Genomic DNA, 21,952 nt, shown 5'->3' on the forward strand with positions numbered 1-21,952 from the left:
GGCTCACTGCAACCTCCGCCTCCTGGGTTCAAGTGTTTCTCATGCCTCAGCCTTCCGAGTACCTGGGATTATAGGTGCCTGGCACCACGCCCAGGTAATTTTTGGTGTTTTTAGTAGATTGCACCATGTTGGCCAGGCTGGGTCTTTAACTCCTGACCTCAGGTGATCCACCCACCTCAGCCTCCCAAAGTGCTGGGATTACAGGCGTAGACACAGCGCCTGGCCGGCAACATTTTTAAAGGAGTGAGGAGGACAGTGAAGGAACCAGAGCATGCCATATGAGAAACTTTGAAAATGCTGAGGATGGTGGGAAAAGGAAAATGATAATTGAAAGAAAATTTTCTTTCTTTCCTTTCTTCCTTTCTTTTCTCTCTCTCTCTCTCAATCTCTCTTTCTTTCTTAGACAAAGTCTTGCTATGTTGCCCAGGCTACAGTGCAGTGGCGTGATCTCAGTTCACTACAACCTCCACCTCTCAGGTTCAAGCAATTCTCCTGCCTCAGTCTCCCGAGTAGCTGGGATTACAGGCGTCCACCACTGAGCCTGGCTAATTTTTGTATTTTTAGTACAGATGGTGTTTCACCATCTTGGCCAGGCTGTCTCAAAATCCTGACCTCGTGATCCACCCGCCTTGGCCTCCCAAAGTGCAGGGATTACAGGCATGAGCCACCAGGAGTACAGTGGCACAATCTCGGCTCACTGCAACCTCCGCCTCCCGGGTTCAAGTAATTCTCTGCCTCAGCCTCCCAAGTAGCTGGGATTACAAGCGCCCACCACCACACCCAGCTAATTTTTGTATTTTTAGTTGAGACGGGGTTTCACCATCTTGGCTAGGCTGGTCTTGAACTCCTGACCTCGTGATCCACCCGCCTCAGCCTCCCAAAGTACTGGGATTACAGGCATGAGTCACCATGCCCAGCAGAAAGAAACTTGTTTTCTATAGCTCCATAACATAGAACAAGTTTCAACAGAAATAACAGGGAGGTAGAATCTGGCTTAAGACTTTTACCAAATTATTTCTATATATTTTTTTTGTAGACATTGCAGATACTAAAAAGCACATTTTAATACTATAAGCAAAATGTTAGCCCTATTGCATATAGTGTGCCATCAACCCACCAAGAACAAGAATGAAAAAGAAGGTAGCAGGCTACCTTTCCAGTACACTGCAGGTGTTGTCCTGGCACGGAGAGGGAGGTCACAAACATGGTAAAGCAGCGAAGCAAGAATACAGTTCCCATCAGACTACAGAGCCTTCGCAGAAGTATTGACCTGTAAACAGATCAACCAAAAACGGGGAAAGATCAGAAGAAAACAAACCAAAAAACCCCAGGTATCAAATATTTACTTCAAGGAAGAGCAAACAGAAAAATCACTAGACTCTTTGAAGAGGACAGAAATCTTAAAGACCATCAAAAGCATCACTGTCCAATAGAATTCTCTACAATGATGGAAATGTTCAATATACTGGCCAAGAAGCTATTTATATACCATGTGGATCTTAAGGACTTGAAATGTGGCCAGTATGACTGAGGAACTGAAGTTTTAAATTTTATTTCATTTTAGTTAATTTAAATTTTGCCATAATGAACAATACAGACCTAAATTAGATTCTAAAAGCATCATTTCAATGATAAGAAAATATGGCTAAGAGTCCAGGCATGGTGGCGCATGCCTGTAATCCCAGCTAGTTGAGAGGCTGAGGCAGGAGAATCACTTGAACTAGGGAGGTGGAGGATGCAATGAGCCAAGATTGCGCCATTGCACTCCAGCCTGGGCAACAACAGCAAAACTCCATCTCAAAAAAGGAAAAAAGAAAATATGGCTAAGAGAAGGTAAAAGAGTTATACAAGACAGAAGACAAGTAAGCCTGGTGTTAGTCCTATTACTGAAAATTGCTCATAAATTATTTATAAGAGATAAAGTTGGCTGGGGGTGGTGGCTCGTGCTTGTAATTGCAGCACTTTGGGAGGCCAAGGTGGGAGGATTGCTTGAGTTCAAAAGTTTGTTTGACAACAGCTTGGGCAACATAGCCAGATCTCATCTCTACAAATAATTTAAAAATGATGTGGTGGTGCACACCTGTGATCCCAGCTACCTGAGAGGCTGAGGCGGGAGAGTTGCTTGGGTCTCGGAGTTGGAGGCTGCAGCGAGCTATGATTGTGCCACTGCACTTTAGCCTGGGTTACAGAATGAGACATGCTTCAAAAAATAAAAATAAAAAACAAAAAAAAGGAGGTAAAGTTAAACACCTGTGATTCTAGGGAATTTTTTGCTCATTAATAACTGAAGGCTAGGTGCAGTGGCTCATGTCTATAATCCCAGAACTTTGGGAGACTAAGGCAGGAAGGAGGATTGCATGAGACCAGCCTGGGCAACACAGTAAGACCTTGTCTACAAAAAATTAGTCAGGCATGTTGGTGTGTACCTGCAGTTCTAGCCTGAGGCAAGAGGACTGATTGAGCTCAGGAGGTCAAGGATGCAGTAAGCCATGATATATCACTGCACTCTATCTAGCCTAGGTGACAGAGCAAGACCCTATCTCCAACAAAACAAAACAAAAAAACCCATTGTAAATTGGTTAATGATAGTAGCTATCGAATACTCATTCTAACTTCTCTTAAGCTATAAAATACTAAGTTAAAAAAATTTTTTTATATCAAGTATATATCAAACAAAAATTCTGAATAACTGTCACTTGGGTAATCATGAACTGTACTGTGACAACACTAGTACTGTTAGACTAAGATTCCTGAGGACAGGGACCATGTATCACATATTTTTGAAATGATCCTTCCACCCTCAGAAAAAGCACTGAACACAAGGCTAGGAATGTTTCAAGCATTATGTGCACCCCTGGGATGGAGCCTAGGAATCTGCATTTTAACAAGCACTCAGGTGATTCTAATGAAAGTGGTACAAACACTTTGAGAAACACTTTCTTTGACTAAGTAAACATTAACACTTGGATTTAACAGGTTACTTCTATGCTTTATTAAACCTACCAAGGTTTCCTGAAGGTAAACTCCAGTTTTGAAGAGTAGATAAATTCAAATTCATGAGATCTTGTGAGGCAAAGTTAACCAGAAAGCAGCAATGATACACACATTTTAAAACCACCTCTGGTTTTAAGCAATCCAGAATTTAAAATATTGCTACAAAACAGGACAAAATGGGAGAGAATGAGGCTCAATGTGGCCTAAAAGTGTGATAAGAATAGTAACCACCGACCTTTCTTTCCACCTTCAGAACACTGAAATAACTGCTACTTAGGACCTAAAGCTCATCACTGTGGTTTACCTCAAGCACTTCCTGGTGACGAGAAAGGTCAAAACCTCAGGCAACTACCCTTGTTCCTCTCTCCAGTGTTCCAAAAACAATGGACAGCAGAAGCTACAATTTTTTTTCTTTAAACAATCTCAAAAGCTCACATATCTATAATTTTTTAACCCCCTCAGGAGCTCTTAGGCAATATCTCCTAATTTTGTCTTTAAATTTTTTGCTTACAATGCCTTGTTTTTTTTACTTAAATCCACTAATTCTTCCTGCCCATTAAACTAGGAAAGGAGCCCCTCAGGCCTCCTTTTTTTAATTAAAAAAATTATTCCTTGCTGACTCTGGGTACACTCCCTGTGAGTTAGCCCTGCTCCACAAGAAGCAGTAAAAATAAATAAAATTAAAGTAAATAAATTCTTTCCTCTGTATTTTTTGGCGAAAATACCAAGAAGCACTTTCCCATTTAGCAACTTCCTATACCATCTGAAGTAAACCAGAAGTATATATGTGAAGTATATATGTGAAGAAGAAGTATATATGTACATGTTGTGCAAAATAATCTTTTCTTTTTTTGGAGACAGGGTCTGGCTCTGTCACCCAGACTGGAGTACAGCGGCACAATCTCAGCTCACTGCAACCCTGACCTCCTGGGCTCAAGCAATCCTCCCACCTCAGCCTCCTGAGAAGCTGGGACTATGGGCATGTGCCACCACACCTGGTTCATCTTTAAATTTTTTGTAGAGACAGGGTCTCCCCATGTTTCCCAGGCTGGTCTCGAACACCTGGGTTCAAGCAATCCTCTTGCCTCAGTCTCTCAAAGTGCTAGGGTTACAGGCATGTGCCACTGTGCTTGACGAATCATTTGTTGTTGTTGTTGAGATGAAGTCTCGCTCTGTCACCCAGGCTGGAGTGCAGTGGAGTGCAAAGCTCCGCCTCCCGGGTTCACGCCATTCTCCAGTCTCAGTCTCCCAAGTAGCTGGGACTACAAGTACCTGCCACCATGCCCGGCTAATTTTGTATTTTTAGTAGAGACAGGGTTTTACCGTGTTAGCCAGGATGGTCTCGATCTCCTGACCTCGTGATCCGACTGCCTTGGACTCCCAAAGTGCTGGGATTACAGGCGTGAGCCACTACACCCAGCCAATAATCTCTTTTTTAATGGGCCTCCTCCAAGCAGAGAAAATTTCTTCCATCTAAACATGTGACCAAAGAATGTCCTTGGAAGAGTTTCTATCCTTCTACAGAAAGTAACATTTCCAGTTAGTTTCTAAAGAAAGATAAGGTTTTCTTATCTTTCTTTTTCTTTTTTTTTTTTTTGAGATGGAGTTTCACTCTTCTTGCCCAGGCTGGAGTGCAATGGCGGGATCTCAGCTCACTGCAACCTCCGACCCAAGGGTTCAAGCGATTCTCCTGCCTCAGCCTCCTGAGTAGCTGGGATTACAGGCATGCGCTACCACACCCAGCTAATTTTGTATTTTCAGTAGAGATGGGATTTCTCCATGTTGGTCAGGCTTGTCTCAAACTCCTAACCCCAGGTGATCCACCCACCTTGGCCTCCCAAAGTGCTGGGATTACAGGCATGAGCCACCGCGCCAGGCCTCTTACCTTTTTTTAGATCAGAGATGAGCATGATCAGGCACAGGGCATCTCTGATCTTTCCTTGCAAAATGCATTCAGGATTATTACTAAATATGTAGATATTATCTTAGGCTGACTCTTACTGATCAAACTCAAAATCCTTTGTTAATAACTATGTCACAATGACCAGAGAAGGAAATTAACAAGGAAATGCAAAGAGAAAGATAAGATTTTATGGTATTGATACAACAATTAAAATATTTTCAGTATTTTAATGGAGTAATGAGGTACCTGTGCTTGTGAAGAAGAAGAACCAGGAGCCAAATATAGCACAGAATCATGCCACATACTTCCGTCATGGCAAAGGCCCATGGGATTCTAGGAACGCTGCAACAGAAAAAAATGATTTTGAATTGAAGAAGTATATATGTGAATGATGCCACCCTTTTCAGTAAGGTGCTCTTTTAATAATGACCTTAAAATTGGTTTTATATAACTTTTATCCCTTTCAGAAGATGATATTTGGAGAAACTGGAAGAAAAAATCTGTGTCATAAAGTACCCCCACCTATCAGAACCTGTTTCTCGTCCACTGATTCCCAGTCAGGGTTCTCTATAAAGAAGTGACTGACAGCAAATACCAGAGGGGAAAAAAAAAAAAAAGAATTTATTAGCTTCAGAGAATTACAAAAAGTTGTACAAGAAAGGAATTTTTTTTTCTTTGAGATGGACTCTCGCTCTGTGGCCCAGGCTGGAGTGCAGTGGCGTGATCTCGGCTCACTGCAATCTCCACCTCCCGGGTTCAAGCAGTTCTCTGCCTCAGCCTCCTGAGTACCCGGGACTACAGGTGCCCACCACCACGCCCGGCTAATTTTTTTGTATTTTTAATAGAGACAGGTTTTAACCATCTTGGCCAGGCTGGTCTTGAAATCCTGAGCTTGTGATCTACCTGCCTTGGCCTATCAAAGTGCTGGGATTACAGGCGTGAGCCACCGTGCCCGGCCATGTTTTCTTTTTTTTTTTTTTTTTGAGACGGAGTCTCGCTCTGTCGCCCAGCCTGGAGTGCAGTGGCCGGATCTCGGCTCACTGCAAGCTCCGCCCCCCGGGTTCACGCCATTCTCCTGCCTCAGCCTCCTGAGTAGCTGGGACTACAGGCGCCCGCACCGCACCTGGCTAATTTTTTGTATTTTTAGTAGAAACGGGGTTTCACCGTGTTAGCCAGGATGGTCTCGATCTCCTGACCTTGTGATCCGCCTGCCTCGGCCTCCCAAAGTGCTGGGATTACAGGCGTGAGCCACCGCGCCCGGCCTCTTTTTTTAAATAACTATTTCCCTAGTTATAAAATTAACAGGTCATTGTAGAAAAGTTTTTAGTAGAAATGTCCAAAAAATAAAAAAAAACATCAGTATTCCTGGCACCCAGAGATGACCTATTTGGACTATTTCACTTTGTTTCAGTCTCCTTCCCCTTCCTTTCTTCCTCCCTTCCTTCTTTCCTCCGTCTTTCTTTTTTTCTTTTTTGATACAGGGTCTGGTTCTGTCACCTAGGCTGGAGGCAGTGATGAAACCTCGGCTCACTACAACCTCTGCCTCCCAGGCTCAAGCCATCCTCCCATCTCAGCCTTCCAAGTAGCTGGGACTTCGAGTTGTACAGCACCACGTCTGGCTAATTTTTGTATTTTTTGTAGAGACCCGGGAGTTGGGGGTGTTCATCATGTTGCCCAGGCTGGTCTCCTGAACTCCTGAGTTCAAGTAGTTGGCCCACCTCAGCCTCCCAAAGTGCTGGGATTACAGGCGTGATCCACTGTGCCCAGTCTCTTTCTCTCTTTTTCTCTCCCTCTCTCCTTTTTCTTTCTTAAAGTGACCTGTCATTTATTAGTGGGTAATCATAGGAGCTGTTTTGTGAGGAGGAAAAAGGGACAAATGGAAAACAGATTTAAAAAACAGGGTTCCAAAACAAGGGAGGATAGAGAGAAAGAGATAAAACAAAAAACAAATGAAGGGCCAGGCGCAGTGGCTCATGCCTGTAATCTCAGCACTTTGGAAGGCTGAGACGGGAGGATCACTTGAGCTCAGGAGGTTGAGACCAGCCTGGGCAACAAAGTGAGACCACATACAAAAAATACAAAAAATTAGCCAGGCATGGTTTCACGGGCCTGTAGTCCCAGCTACTTAGGCGGCTGAGGTGGGAGGATCACTTGGGCCCTGGGCGGTCTAGGCTGCAGTAAACCGTGATGGCGCCACTGTACTGCAACCTGGGTGACAGGGCAAGACCCTGTTTCAAAAACAACAACAACAACAAAAAAGCATCGAGTTCAAACCTCGATTGTTTGCACTCTGAAATGAGCACTTCACGTGAGAAATGGGCCTTTCTCTCATTGTCCTTTGTGGGCAGTTCTGCATCCAGAGTCTCGCTTTGTTGCCCAGGCTAGAGTGCAATGATGCAATCTTGGCTCATTGAAACCTCTGCCTCCTGAGTTCAAGCAATTTTTGTGCCTCAGCCTCCCAAGTAGCCAGGATTACAGGTGCCCACCACCATGCGCAGCTAATTTTTGTTAGCAGAGAACGGGTTTCACAATGTTGGCTAGGCTGGTCTCGAACTCCTGACCTCAAGTGATCCACTTGCCTTGGACTAGGATTATAGGTGTGAGCCATGGCACCTGGCCGATCCTGCTGGGTTTTTTTTTTTTTTTTTTGAGACGGAGTCTTGCTCTGTTGCCCAGGCTGGACTGTAGTGACGTGATCTTGGCTGACTGCAACTTCTGCCTCCTGGGTTCAAGCAATTCTCCCTGCCTCAGCCTCCCGAGTAGCTGGGATTACAGGCACCTGCCACCACACCTGGCTAATTTTTGCATTTTTAGCAGAGATGGGGTTTTGCCATATTGGCCAGGCTGGTCTCAAATGCCTGACCTCAGATGATCCGGCCAAATCAGCCTCCCAAAGCGCTCCCAAAGGATTACAGGTGTGAGCCACCATGCCCAGCCCCTGCTGGATTTTAAATCTCTTTCATGTTTTTTTTCCCAAAAGCTGTTTTTCTCTGAATTTTCTTTGGGCCTCTCATTACTGTCATAGAATGCAACATCTCTTATTTCTCTTGAAAACACAAAAGTTTTTTTTAAGTGTTCATCTGCTCCCTATTTTGTGTTTTCCAATTTACTTTCTTTTTTCCTGTTTGTGTTAATGTTTTTCTCAGACGTCTGGTTTCTTGACTGACCATTCATATTTGACAGTAAAGTACTGTGACTTTACATTCTGTGAAGTCATTCTGTGACTTCACAGATGATGAGACTTTACATTCTGCACAGATGATGAGACTTTACATTCACAGATGATGAGACATTCTGTGGGCATAGACTGAGCTTTGTCAAGTTTCAGGTTTCTCTGCGCACTCAGAGTGCACAGGGATCTGGTTGATTAGATAAGGATATCCCAACCAGTTATTTACAGTGTTTTTCTCCAGGTTTTCCAAGGAAAGGAATCTTATCCTTCTTGGAAGACTGGGGTTGGGTGGGAAGGGAGATGGGAAATGTCTGGCTACTTAAGGAAGGGAGCTAGAAGTCTCTATGATTGGTATATAGACTTTTAATGAATCCTCTTTAAAACACTGCAGCTCTGTTCTCATCTGGACATGGTATCCCTAAGTCAACAGTGCTTCACATTCAACTGCTCTAGAGAACAGACCACTAGTCTTCTATCAGAGTAGAGCAGGTCTAAAAGCTTAAGTAGATTTTCTTTTTTTTTTTTTTTTTTTTTGAGACAGGGTCTCACTCTGTTGCCCAGGCTGCAGTGCAGTGGGGCAATCTCGGCTAACTGCAACCTCCACTAACTGCAACCTCCGCCTCCTGGGATCAAGCCATCCTCCCACCTCAGATTCCCCAGTAGCTGGGACTACAGCACACTCCACCATGCCTGGCTAATTTTTGTACTTTTTGTAGAGAAAGGGTTTCACCATGTTGCCCAGGCTTAAGGAGATTTTTAACCAATTCTCCCCTACTTAGCTCCTATCTATACCTGGGCTTGAGTGATGCTTGGTACTTTCTGTTTTATCGGAGCTCTGAAGTACAAATAAACTTACCTCTTGGGCAGGGCCACCTTCCACCCCCAACTTCACAACAGGTACTTAGTGTTCCACTTTCCAAACTTTCATTATTAGCACTGTTTTTGCTTTCATGGGATTATACAGTTTCTTCACTCTTTTACTGTCATTTCAGTGGACTGTTGTGAGGAACCTGTCAAATGTGTATTCAATCCCTCGTATTATTTTTGAGCTAAGCTTTTAAAATGCATTATACATGGATACGCCTTTTTTCTGGATATAATTTAATTTTCTTGGCAGGGCGCGGTGGCTTATGCCTGTAATCCCAGCACTTTGGGAGGCCGAGGTGGGCAGATCACGAGGTCAGGAGATCGAGATCATCCTGGCTAACACAGTGAAACCCTGTCTCTTACTAAAAAACACACAAAAAAATTAGCTGGGCGTGGTGGCGGGCGCCTGTAGTGCCAGCTACTCGGGAGGCTGAGGCAGGAGAATAGTGTCAACCCGGGAGGTGGAGCTTGAGGTGAGCCGAAATTGCACCACTGCACTCCAGCCTGGGCGACAGAGCAAGACTCCGTCTCAAAATAAATAAATAAATAAATAAATAAATTAATTAATTAATTAATTTTCCTTAGTAGAGTCATCACTATGAACACTGATTATTACACTGTATATGGTAATGACCTCGGAGACTACTGAAAAATGAAGGACAGTTAAGCCCCAGATTGATGTAGTTTTTCCATTATTTATGTTTGCTTTTTATAGTGCTTCTGTTTCCTCCCTTGCTACTAAGGTTATCAGCTCTCACTTCTCACTGCCGTAGGTGGGCCTGCCTCTAGAAACATTCCTATTTCCTTCTAATTTTCTGTTTCTATGTGGTGAACATCTTGGATTTGTATAAAGTAAGTTTCAGAAGCAGACCCTGAAACAAACATCAGTATGAAAGTCAATTACAGGGAAATGTTCTCAAAGAAAGCCCACAGGGCAGTGGGTTATGAGATTAGAAGGCAAGGAAGCAAAGCAAGGGTGAGACATCAAGCAAAGCTCCGTGGAGAACTCAGGAAAGGGTAACTTTGGCTTAGGCTTATGGGGAATTTGGGACAGTGTAGGTCCAATCTAAATGTCGTCCCAACCAGGGCAAAGAGAAGTGAGTCACTGGTTAAGGACAGCTGCTGGTGGGAAGTAAATTTCCAAGTACTTTTTGGCTTTCTCTTCAAGCAGGCAAAGTTGCTCCAGCAGCCCAAGAGCAGCCCTCCAACACAGACATATCTGCTGGATGTTGGGAGTATCCATGTGCAAGAAAATGGAAAAGAGATCTGAGGGGATATAGAAGGAACACTGACATCATCTGCTACCATTCTCCTATGAATAAAGTTTAGATGTTTAAGACCATGGAGTTTCAGTGAGTGGCATAGCATGTAAAAAGAGTTAGGCAAAATTTGGTTTGAAATCATCACTGCAAATTGATAATATATGTCCTGCTGGGCGTGGTGGCTCACACGTGTAATCCTAGCACTTTGGGGGGCCGAGGTGGGCAGATGTCTTAAGGTCAGGAGTTCGAGACCAGCCTGGCCAACATGGTGAAACCCCTTTTCTGCTAAAAATACAAAAATTAGCTGGGTGTGATGGTGTGCGCCTGTAATCCTAGCTACTCAGGAGGCTGAGGCATGAGAACCGTTTGACCCAGGAAATGGAGGTTGCAGTGAGTTGAGATCACACCACTGCACTCCAGCCTGGGTAACAGTGAGACTCTGTCTCAAAAAACAAAAACAGGCCAGGCGCGGTGGCTCAAGCCTGTAATCCCAGCACTTTGGGAGGCCGAGACGGGCGGATCACGAGGTCAGGAGATCGAGACCATCCTGGCTAACACGGTGAAACCCCGTCTCTACTAAAAAATACAAAAAACTAGCCGGGCGAGGTGGCGGGCGCCTGTAGTCCCAGCTACTCGGGAGGCTGAGGCAGGAGAATGGCATAAACCCGGGAGGCGGAGCTTGCAGTGAGCTGAGATCCGGCCACTGCACTCCAGCCTGGGCGGCAGAGCGAGACTCCGTCTCAAAAAAAAAAAAAAACAAAAAAACAAAAACAAAAACAAAAAAACTTTGCACATGAATGTTCATAGCAGCATTATTAATAATAGCCAAAAAGTAGAAACAACACAAACACCTATCAACTGATAAATGGATAAACAAAATTGGTACATCCATACAGTGGAATATTATTTGGTATTAAGAAGGAAGGTAGTGCTGATACACGCTACGGTATGGATGAATCTTGAAAATGTTGTGCTGAGTGACACAGAAAGACCCGATATTGTATGGTTCCACTTATATGAAATGTCCAGAATAGACAAATTCATAGAAACAAAGTAGATTAGTGGTTGGTAGGGTCTGAAGAAAGGAAGGAACAGCGTATGACTGCTAATAGGTATGAGTTTCTTCCCAGGAAAGAAAATGTTCTGGAATTAGTGGTGATGGCTGTACAACTTTGTAAATACACTAAAAACCACTTAATTGTATACTTTATTTTATTATTATTATTTTTTTGAGACAGAGTCTTGCTCTGTCACCCAGGCTGGAGTGCAATGGTGTGATCTCGGTTCACTGCAAAGTCCACCTCCCAGGTTCAAGCAATTCTTCTGCCTCAGCCTCCAGAGTAGCTGGGATTACAGGCGCATGCCACCACACCCGGCTAATTTTTGTATTTTTAGTACAGACAGGGTTTCGCCATGTTGGCCAAGCTGGTCTTGAATTCCTGACCTCAGGTGATCCACTTGCCTCGGCCTCCCAAAGTGCTGGGATTACAGGCATGAGCCACTGCACCCAACCAGTATACTTCAAAATAATAAAAGCCTCATTGTTCTACTGGACCATTTCCTGCTCTCCTACTATGCTTTGTTTTTTTATTTTTATTTTTTGCTTGTTTTTTGTTTACTATTTTTTCATCTACTGTATATCCTTTACTTTCTTCTTTTTTTCTTTTCTTTTTTTTTTTTTGAGACAGAGTTTCGCTCTTGTTGCCCATGCTGGAGTACAATGTGATCTCAGCTCACCACAACCTCCGCCTCTCAGATTCAAGCAATTCTCCTGCCTCAGCCTCCCGAGTAGCTGGGATTATAGGTATGCACCACCACGTTGGCTAATTTTGAATTTTTAGTAGAGATGGGGTTTTTTCATGTTAGGCTGGTCTCGAACTCCCAACCTCAGGTGATCCACCTGCCTCAGCCTCCCAAAGTGCTGGGATTATAGGCATGAGACACCGCACCCGGCCTTACTTCTTTCCTCATCCATATCAGTCCATGGTCCCTCATTATAACCACTCCCTTGCCACTTTTCCCTTCATTGTACTGCCTAGCAAAACTCAACCCTGCTTAAATCCAGTTTTCCACCTATTCCATACCTGTATCTGTTGTTGAATGAGGCTGGTAAACACACATAATGCTAATGCGACTACTAACCTCAAGGAGACCATTAAATGCTGCTACTGCATTACACAAGTCTATTCACTCTCCTACTCTCCTAGATGGCTAATTTTATACATCTTATCCTTCCTCCTCAAACCTCCATCCTCCTCTCCATTCTCACTGTCTTTACACAGAGAAAATAAAAACAATCAGGACAGCACTTCCTTGTGCTCCACCATCACATATGGCAACTCTCTACCTGTTTTCCTATTTTCGATCTTCCCCTCTGTTATGAAGGAACAGCCCAAGGGCCTAAGGCCAGCCTCTCCCAGCCACAAGGTCCCATTCCTTTTCATCTACTGAAGGGCACTTTCTAACATTGTACCCTCTCTTTCCTCTGCCATCATTGCCCCCCCACATTGAGTCATTCTTATTATTAATACAACAAACATGCTATTATATAGCCAATCAAAAAAACAAAAACGAACAAACGCCCTCTTGACACTAGATCCTTCCCCACTCCTGCCCAAGCTACAGCTCCATTTCTCTGCTGCCCTTCTAGGAAAACTTGCCCCTACAGGAAAGACTTTTTCTCCAATTTCTCTTGTTTCCATTTTCTCTCTCTCTCTCTCATTTCTTTGCCTAATTCTTTTAAGTTGAAAAATTCTGATCCTACAAAAAAAGTTAACAGAATCAACACTATATTTTTCACCTAAACTCATCATTTACAATAAATAACATTTTGCCACATCTGCCTTCTTTCATTCTTTCTATACATACCTACATACATATACACACATACTCTTTTCGGGGAGGTGAACCTCTCCCCGAAGTAAGTTGCAGACATTATGACACTTCTCCCCTTTGTTTCTCTAGGAACAACGATATCCTCCTCATAACCCAATACACTATCACACCTAGGAAATTGTAACACTGATTTAGTATCATTTAACATGCAGTCCATATTCCAATTTTCCTAATTGTCCCAAAAATGTCCTTTATAGCAGTATTTTTCTTTTCTTGATATAGGATCTAATTAAAGTTCATGTTTCTCTTGGTTGTCTCTTCAATTTCCCTTACATTTCCCCCTGGATTTTGCCTGCCATGACACTGACATTTTAAGAGTCCACATCAGCTGTCTTGTAGAATATTCCATGTTCTGGATTTGTCTGATTGTTTCTTTGTGATTAGATACAGGTTAAAGTTTTTTATTTTTGGACAAGATGATTACAGAGGTGATGCTGTGGACATCACGTCCAATGCACATAATGTCTGCTTGTCCCACTGTGATGCCACATTTGATCATTTGGTTAAGGTGATGCATGTCAGATCTTGCCACTGTAAAGCTACCTCATTCCCTCTGTAATTAAGTAATATGTGAGATGAAACTTTCAGATCATGTGAATAAGCTCCCCCTCAGTGGCCTTTCACCTAATAATAGATTTTATCATCTACTGATGACTTGCCTGAATACACTCGAGGAGGCAGAATAATCATGCCGTCCACATTTATTTGTTCATATTATTCTTGAAGAGCTTCCCCTCTCACCCCACTATTTTTGTTTGTTTGGTCTCAGCCCTGGTCTGGTTCGTTTTAGTGAGGAATGGTATGTATTTATTTGTTTACTTACTCACTTACTGAGACAAACAAAAGGTGTCGCTTTGTTGCCCAGGCTGGAGTGCAGTGGCATGATCACAGCTCACTACAGCCTTGATCTCTTGGACTCAAGTGATCCTCCTGCCTCAGCCTCTGAAGTAGCTGGGACTGCAGGCATAAACCATCACACCTAGCTAATTTTTAATTTTTTGTAGAGACTGGATCTCACTATGTTGTCCAGGCTGTGCTAGAACTCCTGGGCTCAAGCAATCCTCCCGCCTGGGCCTCCCCAAATGCTGGGATTACAGGAGTCAGCCACCGTACCTGGCCTGGGAATAGTATTTTAAAACCATGATCTGTGTGCTCATAGTGCTACTGTTGCTGAGTTTTTCCTGCAAATTGTTTTGTATCAGTTCACAGAAATTGTCTTCATTCTTTTCTATGATTAAATAGTATTCCACTGTATAGATGTATGATAGTCTATTCAACCAGCTCCCCATGGGTAAGCATTTAGATTTATAATATTTATAATTATTACAATTAATGTCACAACAAATACTGTTGCACTCATGTTGTTTCATATTTGTGGAGTACTTTCATGTAAATTCCAATACATCTCACATTCTCTCCTGAACCCATTATAACCCATTTTGCCCTTATTAACTCTTGTCATAGTCACTGATGACCAACATGTTGCTAAAGCCAATGGTCAATTATCCTCATCTAACTTGACCTCTCAGCTGCATCTGATACAGCCAATTGTTCCTAACTTCTTTTTTTTTTTCGAGATGGAGTCTTGCTCTGTCACCCAGGCTGGAGTACAGTGGCACAATCTCAGCTCACCACAACCTCCGCCTCCCATGTTCAAGCAATTCTCCTGCCTCAGCCTCCCGAATAGCTGGGACTACAGGCGGGTGCCACCATGCCCAGCTAATTTTTGTATTTTTAGTACAGACAGGGTTTCACTATGTTGGCTGGGTTGGTCTCGAACTTCTGACCTTGTGATCCGCCCGCCTCGGCCTCCCAAAGTGCTGGGATTACAGACGTGAGCCACCGCGCCTGGCCTCCTAACTTCTTAAAATACTTTCTTTTTTGGCTTGGCTTCTGGCATACTATTCTCTCTCTCTGCCCATTCCCAAATCTTAGCCTAGATTTCTGTCTCAATCTCTCTGAACTTCTGCTCATATTTCTATCTCTTACTTGACATCTGATTTTGCTATAAAACATATCTCAAACCTGACATGTCGAAAACCAAACCCTTAATTTTCCCTCCAGGTCAGTTCCTTCCACAGTTTTCCCATCTCTGTAAATGGCAACTCCATCTTTACAGATGCTCAGGTTAAAAATCTTGGAATAGGCTGGGGGTGGTAGCTCACGCCAACAGTCCCAGTGCTTTGGGAGGCAGAGAAGGGAGGATCACTTGAGGCTAAAAGTTTGAGACCAGCCTAGGCAACATAGCAAAACCCCATTTCTACCAAAGATTTAAAAATCAGGCAGGTGTGGTGGCACACACCCGTAGTCGTAGTGACTCAGGAGGCTAAGTAAGGAGATCACTTGAGCCTAGGAATTTGAGATTACGGTGATCTATGACTGCACCACTAAACTCCAGCCTGGAGAACACAATGAGACCCTGTCTCAAAAAACAAAAACATCTTGGAAAAATATTTGACTTCTCTCTATTAATTCATCAAATCCATCAGCAAATTCTGTTCTAATTTCAAAATATATATAGAATTTGACTCTTTCATACCACCTCTACCACTGTTCTCATCCAATCTAACATCTTTAACTAGATGAATTTAATAAATTCTTAAATGATCCCTAGATCCCCACCCACACTCCCAGGGTATTCTCAATACAACAACAAGAATGACCTTTTAAAATAGAAGTTAGATCCCTCAACTCTTTTCCTCAGTACTTTCCAGTGGCTTCCCTTTTCATTTAGAATGAAAGCTGAAGTCCTTACAATGGTCCTCAAGTCCTTACACAACCTGGCTTCTTGTCTCCTCTCAGATCTGCTCTTCTCATCTCTCACTGGTTGTTCCTTAAACCTGCCAGGAACACTCCCAGTACAGATTTTTGCACTCGGCTGTTTCCTTTCCCTAAAGTACTATTTTCCCCAGACAGCCACATGATTTCTTCCTTACTTCCTTGGGGTCTTCTGTTTACAGTTGGAAAAACTGTATAAAACAGGAGAGGAGATACAGGGATATAACAACTTCTTAAACAGCTTTCAATAAGTTCTCCTTACTGTAGTATCACCCCTTCACCTCCAGTATCCAGATCCTTGAGAAATCTGCAATATAAACTGGGTTGGTTCTCAGTTTTCCCCATTGCTCAAATTTTATAATTAGGTTAATTTTGGGTTTGCCAATTGCCACTCATCCGTCTTCCAACTTCCAAAAATGTATGGCTGTTTTCTCCTATTTTATCCACTCCATCTTGTGGGCTTACTTAAAAAACAAAAACAAAAAACTCTTTACTATAGTTCGCCAGGCATGGTGGCTCACGCCTGTAATCCCTGTACTTTGGGAGGCCCAGGTGGGTGGATCATTTTAGGTCAGGAGTTCGAGACCAGCCTAGTCAACACAGTGAAACCCTGTCTCTACTAAAAATACCACAAAACTAGCTGGGCATGGTGGCACATGTCTGTAATCCCAGCTACTTGGGAGGCTGAGGCAGGAAAAGAGCTTGAACACGGGAGGCAGAGGTTGCAGTGAGCTGAGATTGCGTCACTGCACTCCAACCTGGACTCTGTCTCAAAACAACAAAAACAAAAAAAACCTAGTTTTAGTTGGGGTTTGACAGGTAGCAAAATGAGATGTATACATTATTCTGGCACGGTAACACAGACATTTTAAATTCATTTCATTTTCAAATACAAATACTACAAGGCAGTTTTATTTTACTTTATGTATGTATGTATGTATTTTTTTTGAGATGGAGTCTCGCTCTGTTGCCCAGGCTGGAGTGCAGTGGCACAATCTCGGCTCACTGCAAGCTCCACCTACTGGGTTCACGCCATTCTCTGGCCTCAGCCTCCCGAGTAGCTGAGACTACAGGCACCCGCCACCATGCCCAGCTAATTTTTTTGTATTTTTAGTAGAGACGGGGTTTCACTGTGTTAGCCAGGATGGTCTCAATCTCCTGACCTCATAATCTGCCCGCCTCGGCCTCCCAAAGTGCTCGGATTACAGGCATGAGCCACCGCGCCCAGCATATGTATTTTTTTTGAGACAGACTCTCGCTCTGACACCAAGGTTGGAGTGCGATGGCGCGATCTTGGCTCACTGCAACCTCTGCCTCCCGGGTTCAAGCAATTCTCCTGCCTCAGCCTCCTGAGTAGCTGAGATTACAGGTGTCCGCCACCACATCCAGCTAGTTTTTGTATTTTTAGTAGAGACAGGGTTTTACCATGTTGGCAAGGCTGGTCTCGAATTCCTGACCTCAGGTGATCCCACATGCCTCATCCTCTCAAAATGCTGGGATCACAGGTGTGAGCCCTAATGCCCAGCAAAAGCACTTTTATAAGGGCAAAATGTTTTATAAAAAACAAACAAGCAGCCAGGCGCGGTGGCTCATGCCTGTAATCCCAGCACTTTGGGAGGCTGAGGTGGGCAGATCATCTGAGGTCAAAAGTTCGAGACCAGCCTGACCAACATTGTGAAACCTCGTCTCTACTAAATATACAAAAATTAGCCAGGTGTGGTGGTGGGTGCCTGTAATCCCAGTTACTTGGGAGGCTGAGGCAGGAGAATCACTTGAACCTGGGAGGCGGAGGTTGCAGTGAGCTGAGATCATGCCATTGTACTCCAGCCTGGGTGACAGAGCAAGACTCCATCTAAAAAACAAAAACAAAACCAAAAATTAACAAACAAGGAAGTAATACCCAAATTTTTAAAAGATTTAAAAATCAAAAATGTGAAAATAGTTCTGAATACTTCTTTACTGTTTTATTATTATTGTTGTTGTTGGAGACAGGCAGGGTCTTGCTGTGCTGCCCAGGCTGGAGTGCAGTGGTGCAACTACAGCTCACTGTAACCTCGACCTCTTAGGCTCAAATGATCCTCCCACCTTGGCCTCCTGAGTAGTTAGGACTACAGGCATGTGCCATCATGCCTGGCTAACTTTTAAGTTTTTGGAGAGATGGGGGTCTTGCTATGTTGCAAGTCTTGAACTTGTAGGCTAGTCTTGAACTCCTGGACTCAAGCAAACCTCCCACCTGGGCCTCCCAACATGCTGGGATTATAGGCATGAGCCACCATGCCCGGCCTACTGTCCTATTCTTATTTTTCATATGTTACACATATACAATATTTTTTATGTATTCAGTATGTAATAAAACAGCACGCTATCACTGAATCCATTTGTCCTCTTTGTGATAGTTCCAATTCATTTGGTGATATGACACCACCAATATTTTTGAAAAAAGTAGAACCCTATTCTTCATTATAAAAAAAGGCAACCAAGTTCCACTTATTACAAACATCATTCCAGGATACCCTCTTAAAATCTAAAGTACCTGGCCAACCGCAGTGGCTCACGCCTGTAATCCCAGCACTTCGGGAGGCCGAGGTGGGCGGATTTCCTGAAGTCAAGAGTTCGAGACCAGTCTGGCCAACATGGTGAAACCCCGTCTCTACTAAAAATACAAAAAAATTAGCTGGGTATGGTGGCATGTGCCTGTAATCCCAGCTACTCTGGAGGCTGAGACAGGGGAATGGCTTGAATCAGGGAGGTGGAGGTTGCAGTGAGCCAAGACCACACCACTGCACTCCAGCCTGGGTGACACAGCGAGACTCGTCTCAAAAAATCTAAAGTACCCAAGGAGCTATAACTACACAAAAATAAATTAAGCAGTTCAGGCCCTGATGGCTCATGCCTGTAATCCCAACACTTTGAGAGGCCAAGGTGGGAGGATCCTTTAAGCCCAGGAGTTCGCCCAGCCTGGGCAACCCAGTGGGACTCTATCTCTACAAAAAACTTAAAAATTAGCTGGGCGTGGTGGCACATGTCTACAGTCCCAGTTACCTGGGAGGCTGAGGTGGGAGGATTGCTTGAGCCCGGGAGGTTGAGGCTGCAGTGAGCCATGGTCATGCCACTGCATTCCAGCCTGGGTGACAGTGCAGTGTGAGATTGTCTCAAAATAAAAAATTAAATTAAATTAAATTAAAATTAAATTAAATTGAAAAATTAAAAAGTTAAGCAGTGGTTTTTCTCACTCACCTAGGTTAAAGGCCTAATTTAAGTGAAAAAGGTAACTTCAAAGCATATCTTTTTATACCAGCAGATAAAGCAAATGGAAAGTATACATCTACCACAATAAGAAACAATATAATTATCACAAATATAGTATCACTGCTGTTAATTATAGCAACCTCCTACAAACTTAGCAACCAGAAACAAAACTTACCTATCTAAGAATATATCTGGGAGTGGTGGATAGGTCTGCATGTCAGGCACTCGCTCATGGACTATAACCATAATGAAAGATGTAAATCCAAATACTATAAAAACATATATACAACTCAGTATAGTCTTCCAGTATTCTGGGTCCAATCTTCGAACAGAATGTTTGTTTTTACCATTCATGTACTGGTACTGATCAGAATTCAAGTCAGTGATGGGTCCGTCACAGTCATGGGAAAGCTCCCCATTACAGAGCCAGTCTGTACTCTGAAGAGCACTGATGAAAGGGGTCATGGAACCCATGGGACTGTCACTGTTGTAGCCCATCTCTTCTAAAACATCAATATGTATTTTCTGCAATTTTCGGACCGAGAGCATTAACCTTTTAATGTCCCCTAAGACTTTGATTTCCAGAGGAGGAGACCGGAGATCATATTCAGTCAATGTTAGCAATGTGATTCCATCAAGTCGGTGCTTATTGCATAAAATGTCCACATATTCAAAAAAGCCTTCATCCTTCAGCCACACAGCTACATGCTTGGTAGTCCAGCGGCGAATGCAGAGTTGATTATGACCTGCCATTTCCTCCTCCACTGCCTGTCAGGAGAAAACAGGAAAACAAAACAAAAGCTTCAGTGTGTCCTAACAATTTCTTCAAAGACAAACACACATAAATACACCAGAAACAGGCCAGGCACAGTGGCTCATGCCTATAATCCCCAGCACTTTGGGAGGCTGAGTTGGGAGCATCACTTAAGCCCAGGAGTTTGAGACCAGTCCTGGCAACATAGCAAGACCCTATCTCTACCAAAAAAGAAAATTTAGCCTGGGCATGGTGGTACGCCTATAGTCTCAGCTACCTGGTAGGCCGAGGTGGGAGGATTACCTGAGTCTGGGAGGTCAAAGCTGCAGTGCACCATGGTTGTGCCACTGCACTCCAGCCTGGGCAACAGAGGGAGATTGTCTCAAAAACAAAAAATAAGCTATATATATATAAATACACACACCCCCCTCCCCCAGAAACAGTAATTTAGCTACACCATCCTGTTGGCTCCTAGAGTAAAAGAAAAATTATTCAATAATGAATGGTTTTCAATAGATTAACACACTAATAATTTTATGCATATGACTCCAACAGCAGAAGAAAATTTAATAACCAAATATTTCTATAGAAAGACATTTTACAAACGGCTTTTCCACTACATCAGTCATAATTAAAAAGTCTACTCGAGAACTAAGAAAAATCCCATTTTAATACTTTTCATAAAATCAAGAAATATAGGAAGATTTATTATATTTTTGAAAGTCAAAGAAAAGAGAGAAAAAAAATCCAATTTCTGAAATCTCCATGTTCATGGAAAATGTATCTCCCCACCTGGGGGGAAATAAACATAAAAGAAAAGTAGATAACTGTAATTCTAGGAAACGTTTTAGATTAAGCATATTTTTTTGTTTGTTTGTTTGTTTTGAGACGGAGCCTTGCTCTGTCACCCAGGCTGGAGTGCCGTGGTGCTATCTCGGCTCACTGCAAGCTCCGCCTCCCGGGTTCAGGCCATTCTCCTGCCTCAGCCTCTGGAGTAGCTGGGACTACAGGCGCCTGCCACCACGCCCGGAGAATTTTTTGTATTTTCAGTAGAGACAGGGTTTCACCGTGTTAGCGAGGATGGTAGTGATCTCCTGCCCTCGTGATCTGCCTGCCTCGGCCTCCCAAAGTGCAGGGATTACAGGCGTGAGCCACCGCGCCTGGCCAATTAAGCGTATTTCTAACTACTATATACAAAATGATTTCTATAACAGATATGAAGCCTTTAAACTAGACATATATTTGAATCTCAATAATAACTCAGTTCTTTCTACAGCTTTGAATATTACATTATAGAACTGAATAGGGCATTTTATTCTTAAACTATCATGGACTTTAGCAATAAAATTTTTAAATTTTATTTAAAATTTAAAATAAATTTAAATTTTAAAACTGTCATTTCAATGTACTCACAAATTTGATGACCCAGACTTTATACTGCAGAATAAAAGGCCAATAATGTGCTATGTTTTAAAAAGTACCAATAATTTTTACTACCTTGATTTCACACAGCTCTATTTATGTTCTTCTATTGTAAAACATTCAGTTACTTGGGCCTCCTCAGGTTTATAAAGTATATCAGATACACAGGAGACAAAGGTCTACATGGAAAAAAACACTATTTCTCAAAAGCACTTTCTCAACTATTAAAGCCTGTAGGTTTTTTGACACTTTCCAGACTTCTGAAGATTGTATTTCCTCCTGAGATAATTTTTTTAAAATGGTAGGCAAACTTTAAAGCATAAAAGAATAAAATGATACAACGAACACCTATGTGCCTACTACCCAGCTTGGAAAAAAAAAAAACTGTCATAATACAAATGTTCTTTTTTAAAAATCTGGATATTAGTTATATGGGTTTGTTCATTTTGTGAAAATTCATTAAGCTATATAATTGTGATCTATACTTTCTCTATGTATGTTAGGTTAAACTTTATTTTCGAAGTCTTGAAAAACCAAATAAAACAGCAATACAAATGAATATCCTTCTATCCTGAAGGATAAATGAATGAGGACAGCATCCTCTTCCTCAATGTAATAATTCTTGATTTAATGATTTAGTGATATAAATGCACTGT

General features: G+C 42.7%; 2 protein-coding genes across 8 annotated transcripts in view; one reads left to right on the forward strand and one right to left on the reverse strand.

Moving 5' to 3' along the window:
• Positions 1-10,453, forward strand: part of LOC144331131 (uncharacterized) — a 53,186-nt gene extending 42,733 nt beyond the window's left edge. Inside the window, exon 3 of the mRNA XM_077946535.1 lies at positions 10,108-10,453. Coding sequence (XP_077802661.1) covers positions 10,108-10,216 — 109 coding nt within the window. The 3' untranslated portion in view covers positions 10,217-10,453. The remainder of the gene's footprint in view (positions 1-10,107) is intronic.
• The window catches only part of SAMD8 (sterile alpha motif domain containing 8), a 73,541-nt gene that overhangs the window by 12,388 nt on the left and 39,201 nt on the right, over positions 1-21,952 (reverse strand). For all 7 annotated transcript variants that reach the window (XM_077946531.1, XM_001096809.5, XM_077946533.1 and 4 more), the window contains 3 exons: positions 19,296-19,888; positions 5,144-5,239; positions 1,153-1,270 (listed from right to left, as the gene is read on the reverse strand). In XM_077946531.1, coding sequence (XP_077802657.1) covers positions 1,153-1,270; positions 5,144-5,239; positions 19,296-19,873 — 792 coding nt within the window. In that variant the 5' untranslated portion in view covers positions 19,874-19,888. The remainder of the gene's footprint in view (positions 1-1,152; positions 1,271-5,143; positions 5,240-19,295; positions 19,889-21,952) is intronic.

This window comes from Macaca mulatta, chromosome 9, assembly GCF_049350105.2.
Source record: "Macaca mulatta isolate MMU2019108-1 chromosome 9, T2T-MMU8v2.0, whole genome shotgun sequence".
Classification (NCBI taxonomy): domain Eukaryota; kingdom Metazoa; phylum Chordata; class Mammalia; order Primates; family Cercopithecidae; genus Macaca; species Macaca mulatta.